This window comes from Falco biarmicus, chromosome 14 (genome assembly GCF_023638135.1).
Source record: "Falco biarmicus isolate bFalBia1 chromosome 14, bFalBia1.pri, whole genome shotgun sequence".
NCBI classification, from domain to species: Eukaryota; Metazoa; Chordata; class Aves; order Falconiformes; family Falconidae; genus Falco; species Falco biarmicus.
This window is the reverse complement of record NC_079301.1, coordinates 10,284,930-10,294,462: the sequence shown is the minus strand read 5'-3', so window position 1 is coordinate 10,294,462 and position 9,533 is coordinate 10,284,930. Positions and strand designations below refer to the sequence as shown.

General features: G+C 48.2%; 2 protein-coding genes across 2 annotated transcripts in view; one reads left to right on the top strand and one right to left on the bottom strand.

Moving 5' to 3' along the window:
- Positions 1-648: 648 nt before the first annotated feature.
- The window catches only part of LOC130158882 (NADH dehydrogenase [ubiquinone] 1 beta subcomplex subunit 4-like), a 28,656-nt gene continuing 19,771 nt past the window's right edge, over positions 649-9,533 (bottom strand). Inside the window, exon 2 of the mRNA XM_056359982.1 lies at positions 649-952. Coding sequence (XP_056215957.1) covers positions 649-952 — 304 coding nt within the window. The remainder of the gene's footprint in view (positions 953-9,533) is intronic.
- Positions 7,111-9,533, top strand: part of PLS3 (plastin 3) — a 52,279-nt gene continuing 49,856 nt past the window's right edge. The window contains exon 1 of the mRNA XM_056359771.1: positions 7,111-7,175. The gene's annotated coding sequence lies outside the window, so the exon portion shown is untranslated. The remainder of the gene's footprint in view (positions 7,176-9,533) is intronic.

Here is a 9,533-nt window from a genome sequence, read left to right as displayed (position 1 = left end):
GTCTCTGCAGTTCCTCATGTTCTTCTCATCCATCACAAGCAGTTCCTCTGCTCTCTGCCCTGCCCTGCACATCAATTACTACAAAAGTCATATTATTTTCAGCCAGTTCTCTCTTTCCTGCTGTGACCATAGCAATAAAGCTTAGGGAATGCAAAGCACCGATATGTAAATGTTGGCAGCACCAGGCAACGCACCCCACCTGTGCTGGGGAGGCTGGCACCCACCAGAGCCTCGCAGTTCTGATGCAGCAGAATCAGCCCTGCAACAGCAGTGCTCAGCTACCTGGAGATGCAATTAGTCCAGAAGGGCAAAGCAGCATCCTCAGATCTGCAGATCTGCCTTGTTGCAATGCAAGCCTGTAAGATCAGGCTGCCTGGCCTGATCTCTGCGCTGCAGGACGCAGGAGGAGGCAATAAAGCTTTGCAGTTACTAGACCTGTAAGAGAAAATGCTCCGCTCCGTTTGTCCCGGCCACTGCATTTGATATTGTGCATGCTGGGCTCAACTGGAGCTGCACAGGGTGTTTAGTTTGGCAGGTGTGGTGCAGCCTGGCCTCAGAGCTGGGAACAGTCACCCCCAGCCACAGCCTGGCTGCAAAACTGCAAAGCAACTTCTGCACTGGGCAGGGTGCAAGGGAGCCGGGCGTGTGTCACAGGTTCAGTGGCTTGTGTTTACCTTCTCGGATAAGCTTCTCTTTATGATCCCTGTCAGCTTTAATGACAGCAGCCCAGAAGAGGATAGGACCTCTCACAAAAAGAGCTCCTCGAAAGGATGTCTTAGGGGTCAGGCGGAAAGCAGGGTAGATGTTGCGTTGTGTCCTAGCATAGCCCCAGCAGAGCAAAGCAGGCTCTTCAGTGATGGCCAGTGGGTTGGGGTTGTTGAGCTGCAGCTGGTACTGCCACTTGGTGTACTTCAACACATGACCCTGCTGCCTTTTATACACAGCGTAGCGCCTGCATGAGCACATTTATGGCTGGATAGAGATATGCATTTAAGGATAGCCTATGTTTCCCCCCTTGGTAAATACCCTTATCCAAAATCAGCTTATGGGAATTCTGTGAGTCTTATCTTGTTCTGCAATTTTCCTGCTTTACACAGCCACTAATAGTTCCCTATTTATTAGCACTGGCACATATCCACGCCATCTCCCAGTCCCTGGGCTTGCAGGAATGTAGACAGCCCTGCTCTGCTTCCGCTCACCGTGGATTTTGGAGGCTGTGGGATGGCCGAGTTTCATAGGAGCTGGGGGAACTTTGTGCCAACATGAGTAAAATGGAGGAGAAGGCAAAAGCTAGAGGGCCAAAAAAAAAAAAGAAAATCAAGAAGGAAGTTCAGAGAAAAGGAGGAAAAAATATTCATGAATGTATTACAGAATAGAAAAATGAAGAAGTCCAAGTTAGTTACTAGCAAATGGGGAAATATTAGGAACACTAGAAACAGTGTCCTTGAGCAGCAAGAACACTTCCTCAGTTACTGAGCCCAGCCTCCCGCTCCATCCTGTAGCAGACAAATATTATTCACTAGCTACCATACAGCCTCTATGTACTTCATTTTAAACTGAGTTGAGCCAAAGGCAGGCAGAGTGGAGAGAAAGAAGAAAGCGAGGCCATCACTGGCAAGCCTGGCCGGCATGAAGGCCAGCACTATGCAGACAAGAGTCGCCCTTGGAGGCCCCATACACTTTCCAGTTCACCCCATCCCAAGCTCTCTATACTGTGCAGAATTGCTGTCTCAGCAGGTTTTTTTGTTTCCAGCCTCCACTCTCGTCCCAATGCAGAACCAACTGCATGAAATATTGACCCGGTCCTAGCCTGCCAAACAACCAGGCTTTCCCCCCTTCAAACCCTTTGTAAAAACTCATTCCAGAGTAATGTCGTCCAGCTCAGTGCTGATTGCCAGGATTTAATAATAAGCTGTACGCAGAACGTCAAGCTGCAGTAATAACCAGGTTACTGCACGCCAAATTGTCAACCTAGACAAATGACCAAAATGACATCTGGTGACTGTAGTGCGGCTAAGTCTGCTTGGCTCTTCTGCCTGAAACTACCTATGTCTGACCTTCTGCACCTCGTGTTCTCTGGAAACTTGAGTTTCTTTGGAAGTAGTTGTTTGTACCTTAGCTAGGAGAAAGGGAGCGTGGATTCAGTAGCTTTTGACAGTTTGGTCTTGATGGGTTGATCAATTAAATAAAGAGAAAAGACAAAACCATTCACATTGCCATGCTGCTTTTTTTTGGTCCACAACAATGAAGGAGGGAAGTTCGCCCTGTTGATATGAACTGCAAATAAAGTCCCAAGTCACCCACTCTCCTGCATGCTTCAAAGGTCAGTGAGCCCTCTGAAAGCTCAACCCGTAAAAAACCCTGTAGTTAAGGGCTGTACAGAGACGTAACGTGAATAACTCTGGCTTGCCACTGCTGGGTTGGAAGTGCAGAGCTCTCCTTATGCTGCATGGGCAATCACTGGAAAATTTCCCTTGACAGGACAGAGCACAGTTTTATACAAATGAAATGTATACTGCAGAACAGAGGCAGCACGAAACCCTGGGCAATCCCTTCACCAAAGCACGAGCTTGCTTTACAGCAGAATAAACAGGAGGCACTGGTGGTTTTATGACACAGTCCAGAGTCCCATGAGGTGATCTGTTATCTGGCAGGCAGCTTGCCTGCAGCCTGGCAGGCTGATAACTTTGGTGGGTAACCTACATTTGCACGAGGAGTCTCACAGGCTTCTTTAGACTTTGGATATGGTTTCCTTGCGTGGTCCGACCTTGCTGGATAAATTTACTGATATTTATTTCCCAAAAGTTGTTTTAAAGTAAAGAAGTGCCCAGAACTACTTGCGTAAATGTTTCTAGCAGGAGGTAAAATCAATTTTCTGTAGTTCAAAATATCATGCAGATTTCCATCTGCTTTCTTGCAATGGAAAAAAAAATAGTTCCAGCTTATTCATCTATTCATAGCACCACTCAGTTGTTCTACTTGATTGATGAAAAGTGTTTTTGACATTAATATCCTAGTTCTTAGATTTTGTTAATGTTGTGGGTAAGTATTTGCAGAAAACAAAACAGAAGTCTAGTTAAGAACAGATGCCCTAATTCTAGAGGAAGAACTTCAACTCCCTTAAAGCCTATTTCTTGAAAGGCCACTTCTGAACCTGTGTGCTTACCACTCCCCCGGTACATTTTGCAGTTTCTCCGTCTCTTTCACATACCACACACCAAAGACACAAGTTTTTAATTACCGTGTTTTCCCCCCCTTCTTCCTGATTGTCACCACTTCTCACTTAGGGTCTATGATGATCTTGATCTTAAAGCAGCTAGCTTACAGCCGGGATGTCAGGCATACCTTGCAAAGATGCACACCATACGATGTTTCGCAGCATCTCTTAGGACCATTTTGTCTCATGCATACCCTTTCCAAAAGGCACCACCTCCTCTTTAACAGACAAAGGGCTATTTCTTGTTAGTGATGTTGGCAGGAGCCCTCAATCAGAAATGGGGTGGATTTGCCACTGAAAAGACAAGCATTATTTATCCTTATAGTCTGCCTCTAAGTTTATTTCACCCAAGCATTGCCTCAGTTAGACACTTTCACAGGTATGTGACCACAATTACATGTTAAAAACACATAGTATTCAATAGCCCAGCCAAGAGCAAAGGTATAAGTTTTAGGCAATGGAAAAGCAGTACAGGAAAGGTATCACTAAGCTGCCAGGTAAGAAGCTTACATTTAAATAGGCATAGTTAAAATTCATTTTACTTCTGTAGGCACAAAGTCACACTAATATTAATCTTGCAGTGGCAAAGTCTTTTAAGGGGCAGTCCAGCTTTCAGTGGAGTCAGTGGCAAAGCTGTACCGGAAGCAGGTAAGCCCTTCATCTGTCTGGTGGTGGTTGTTACAATAAACTGCATTTATAGAAATTCATATCCTTACAGTTAAAAACTTAAAATGCAAAAATCCAGCAGGCAGTCCTTCCATCGTGGCTTTACAGCCAGAGTATTCTCTGATACCTCCACACTTGCTGAAGAAGAGAATTAATGAAGCACTGTTTAAACTCATCTTCGAAAAGTATGGCGTATTTCCTTCCTTCTAAGTCAGCATCTTATAAGTGCATATTTTCTACAAAAAATATTTCACTACAATTTTATTTAAAAGTCATATTAAATAAAACTACTCTTGTTGTAAGCCAGTTTGGAAATACCTGTTGCCCGTCCAGCCCTAACCTCTCTGTTCATGCATGCTGTTACGTGGAAAGTCCCTCTGTGTAAATAGCGCTTGTTCTTTGTCATTTTCTAAATAGCAATCTTTTTGAAAGGGCTTTAAAATTGTCCCAAACAATTTCAGTCATTGGTCAACGCAGTTATTCCAGATCCACCCTGTGCTTCAGTCCGTGTTTAAAATCTCCATGGGACTTTTTTATAAGCTGGTTTTCCCCTGTGACCTTTGCCAAAATTTCACCTTTCCTCCCCCAGCTACATCACCTGTGGATGCAGTGAAATAACAACCCACTTGTGTGCTGTCAGGTGCTTTTGGAAAAGTTTGTTCACCGTTTCACAAAGCAGTGATTGCTGAGCCTTGCGTTTCTTTTTTTGTGAGAAAGGGAAATTAATATCTGTGTTAGTGTTTTTAACTGTAAATAATCACCTAAGAACATGCAGTAGTGGGTTTTGGCAAAGAAGGCATTCAGTAGTCACCTGTAAATGAATCTCCACGTTTTCACGTCTCTCTAAGAACATAGTAATTACGTTGAGTACACAATAAAAATCCTACACTGAGCTTGATGGCTGTATCAGGGTACTGAGCGGTGGTTGTAGCTGAATTAATGGATTTGTCGACTATAGCTTAACTTCCTTTGTGCGTGAAGACATGGGGAAATCATAATAAAGAAGCAACCAGTAAATGTTCAATATGTTTAATACTTTGGTCCCTCATTTGGAGAACAAAGGGTTGCCTGTTTCATACTAGTTGTTTGGACAAAAGCAGGGCACAGAAATGTGTAATCTGCATTTTCTGAATAGTCAAGATCTACAAAGATGACTTCATGTCTCTAGCTCTTTTATGTTGGCATGCTAGCAAAATCTGACAAAAAATAATATAAAGTGTTGTTGTTGGGGGGTTTGGCTAAAATTTGCAACCAGAAATTTTCACAGTTCCATTGTGTTTATGATGCAATGGGAAGCACTGGCTTAGTCTGAACACAGGACTGCCACCACAGAGTGTAAAATTGAACTAACCCTTTAAATCAGTATACAATTACTACTCCTATCTCCTGAGAGCTAATCTAATAAACTGATGAATATGTAAGAGTTTCTGACATCCAATGAGAAATCCAACTGTATAAAAAGAATAAAAGGACGAAGGGAAGAGAGTCTAATTCTTCTCAGGAAGCTGCTCCTGCTAATGTGATGAGGAAACTCCCACTGTGAACCGTGTCGTTTCCATCGTGTGGGACCACTCTGTGAGACCTTGTCATTTTGTAGCTTTGGAAAATTAACTGCAAAATGATTTTTCCTGACAGTTTTGACACTGAAATGTGTTTTGCTTTATTTTGTAATGATTGCGCTGACAGTCTTTCTGTAAATAATTCATGCAAAGACTCATAATGTGGGATTATGAAATTCAGATCCGGAAATGTGCACCTGTAAAATTGACAACATAGAAAAATAAATACTCATTACAATGGATTTCACTGGGCAGTTCTAGTTAAATATGCTCTACTTTTACTGAATTTTTAAAGGGAAGAGAAAGAATGATCTAATGTTGGTGTGCACCTTATCTATTAATAGTTTGTTAGGTAACTGTTGCCTTTCTGCAAGTTTGATTTTTCTGACAGTGGTGGAAAATATTTAAACAGCAAAAAAGGGGACATGTGCTATTACTTTATACAAGAGCTAGCACCTTGCATTAATGTTCCTGGTTTATGTCTGAATTTATTACTTCGTGCTGTTCTCACCTCCAGGCACGGGAATGGCTCATCTTTCTGACCTGAAAAGGGTCTTGTGTGCCTGAATGAGTATTTGCCTTTCTCCTAAAACCAGAAGGTGGTGTTAATACCAGAACCCACGTTTCCTCCCGGTCCTGGTGGAGTTGGTGGTGTCAGTCCACTGGGGAGTGTGAGGTTCCTCATTTGGGGAAACAGCTTCCCCCTTTCCTGGCTCCGCAGCACAGCTCCGGCCCTCTGGCTCCTTCTCTCCGTCCACCTCCTTCTTCAGCAGGAGAGCTGAAGAAAAAAAGCAGGCTGCTTCTTTCCTTTCTCAGTTCACGGCCTCTTTTGAATTAACTTCTGTTCGCCACTTCTACGCAAAAGTGTCCCTAAGGCCCTTAGTTTCCTGGGTTCTTCTAGCAATTTTCGGTGTGAATGTCTGTGTGGCAAATGCAGAAATTAGGACAGTTATGAGGCCACCTATCCCAAATCAGACAGTGGGAGTGTGGGTGGGAAAGGGGCATGGGAACACTCCCTGCCCCAGAGCACAGAGCAGAGGGTGCAAGGGCCCAGGCACCCCGCTTGCTGCTCGTGGGAGCCAGGCTCTGGGCCAGCCCCCGGCTCCTCTGTGCATGGGGCTCCTTGCCCAGTGTGCCCACCAGCACCAGCTTGCCCTGGGCATCCTCGGCGCTACCCGGCGGGGTTGATCTGGGAGAGACAAGGGGAGGTTGCAAGGGAAGCCCAGGGCTCATCAGTCTGTGTGGCAGGACCAAGGGAGCCAGAGCTGCCCATGCACGGGAGAACAGATGCAGCCTCGCACGGGATGAGGGATGCAAGCTCAGGAGGAGGCAGGGATGCTTGTAGGGAAGAAGGGATGCCTGCTTGGAGGGAGTTGCATACAGGGGAAGAATAAAGGATGCTTGCAGGACCGGAGGAACGCAGGCACGGGAGGTGGGATGCGCGCAGGGCGGGAGGTCGGATACGTGCGGGACACGCGGGATGCGGGCAGGGCACGGCGGACGGCGGGGCAGAGCGGCCCGGCGGGGCGGGGGCGTGTCCGGCTGGTCCGCGGCTCCGCCCCGCCCTGAGTGACTCCGCGCCCGCCTAATGGCCGCGCCGGGGCGCCGTGATGTGCAGGCGCACGGCCCAATCCGGCCGGGGCGGCGGGGCCGGGGCGCGCCGAGCGCGGGCTGCGGGGCTGGGGCACGGCGCGGCGCGGCAGGACGGCGCGGCTCGGCTCGGCGCACGGGCGGTGAGTGCTCCCGGAGCTCCGCCAGCGCGGCTCCAACTTGCGGAAAGTTGCCGGCGCTCGCCCCGCCGCCCAGAGGCGCGCCGGCCCGGGCCGAGCATCCAGGGGGCCCGGCCCGGCCCTCGCCGCCGCCCGGCTCCGCTGCACGGCCAGGCGGGTCCCCGCGCCGGGGACGGGGCTCCCCTGGGGACAATGGGGCGGCGGGGCGGGTGCGGAGCCCTGTGCGGAGCCGTGGCGGGCGCGGAGCCCGGCGCACACGGGTGCCCACGGGAGCGCCCCTGTGCCCGTTCCAGCCGCCCCCCGGCGCTGAAAGGGCGCTTGGCCCGTTCGCCCCCCGGGCGGGGCCGGCGCGGGCCCTGCGCTGCCCCTGGGCGGGTTTCGCTGCGCGCCGGGGCGCGGAGGGGCGCGCAGCCAAAGCCCCCGCGGCTGCGGAGCTGGGGCTTTGTGCGAGGGGCAGGAGCGGGGCCCGGCGGCAGGGCAGGGGAGGTGCCGCCCCCCCCCCCCCCCCCCCTTGCGGGTTCCCGCAGGGCAGTGCTGAAAAGGGGCTTCGGTTCGCCTTTAAGCTTCATCTTTTGTGCGGGGCAGTGTGCCCGAAAGCAGGAAAAGTGAGGAAATCGGGGCCGACTTCTCATCTCGCTGGAGCGGGGTGAAATAAAGTGAAGTAGTGGGGCAGCTGCGTGGGTTTATTTTTATACATCACTAATTTGGACCGGGAGAGGAAGTGTCACCCTGTCCCCCGAACAATGGCTTCTTGTTGGGAGCCTGCGAAGGGAAAGGGAAGAGCAAGGAATTTTTCAGGACGTGAAGCTTTAGACTTTGCATAGGAAAGGCTGGGACACCGTGGCACTGGCTGCGAGCATTCTCCTGGATGGCGTCAAGTCTGGATGCTCGCAGAGGTGACAAACTCTGCAGGCGGGACTGTGCTCTAGCTGTACATTTTTACTTTAAGTGGAAATATCGGGGAGACATGTGGATGGGGATCTGACCTCCAGGTGATGCTTGCTTGGGACAGGCTACATGCGTCTGCTCTGTAAGAGCATCCGTACCTTCAAGCAGGGCATCACCTCAACTCATTTCAGGAGAGCTGTTGGTATAGCTCCGAGCGAATGCCATTGAGTCAGCCTCCGAGGTTGTTGTTGCTGTTACACAATCCCAGTGGAATGCATGTGCACACGAGAGCTGGGTTTCCTGTTTTCGGTCAGTCTGTAGAAGAGACTATGGAAGATAATAGATATCTCAGATAAATTGCTTTTGCATGAGAACTTGGAGCCATTGTTCAACCAGTAACACTTGTGATTTCTCCAGTAAGCCTGGTAACCCGAGAAGAAAAACCCCTTAATACAGGGAGACTTGCTCAGAGTAACTTTAAAGACAACAGCTGGAACGGGGATATAAAGAGGGAATAGTTACAGAGATCAACATATGTTAGTGCTGTGCATAATGATGTATAGAAATTCAGTCTGCTTTGAAAAGAAATCTTGTGCAAAGAGGAGCTGCTGGTAGTTTGTCAGTGGAGAGCAGTGATTCAGGGGGATTAGCAAACACAAGGCGAGTCCCCTGGGTGCAATATTCTGCAGCTGATTTCTGCCCTGGGGGTGTTTGATGGCCTTCTGTGGGGTGTGTGCACGTAGGGAACTTACATTCCGGATCTGCTGGTTTGCATCTGAATAACTGTTTGTGGGTTTTTTTCTTTTCAAAAAAACATGTTATAAAATAATTTGCTAAGAGAAGTGTTTTTGAAACACTGCTGTTATCACAGCCCATTAATCTTGCCAAAAGTTTAACAATTTGAGGATGTTGCTTGGTTGTAACCAAGCTCCTTTGAAGGAATTCTGTGCTTGTGAAGGATGAATTACTCATTCTTTGTCTGGGTTAAGAGATCATAATGTGATTATTAAACTCAGTGATTCTGTGCTAGGTATAAAGACTTAGGTTTAACCAGGGTCTTTGTTCTCTTATCAAAGCTAATCTGACCAAGTTTCCACTTCTATAAAGTAGGCAAACATCTCCCTGGATTAAAGAATGCCCAAAACTCCAGAAACCTATTTACTAGTTTTGGCTAGATTAGCTTCACAGTGGAGAGAGCTCTGGGGACTGACAACTTCATTGGGTGTTTGGCTGATGGATGCTCGGATTTGGATAAATGCAGAGGAACTCCTTCCCCCGGGGCTCCCTTACTGACTTCTCGGCTCCGGGTTTCAATTGTTGTGAGATTAAGATGGTGAGTGAAGGAATTGCAGCTTGTTAAATGGGTCTGCTGCTGAGTCCACTCATGTGGGATCTTCTAGTAACCCTTCCCTGTGTTCACTTAGTTAAGTTGCTGCACTAGAGAGCCGGCTTTGGAGAAGTGGAAATACAACA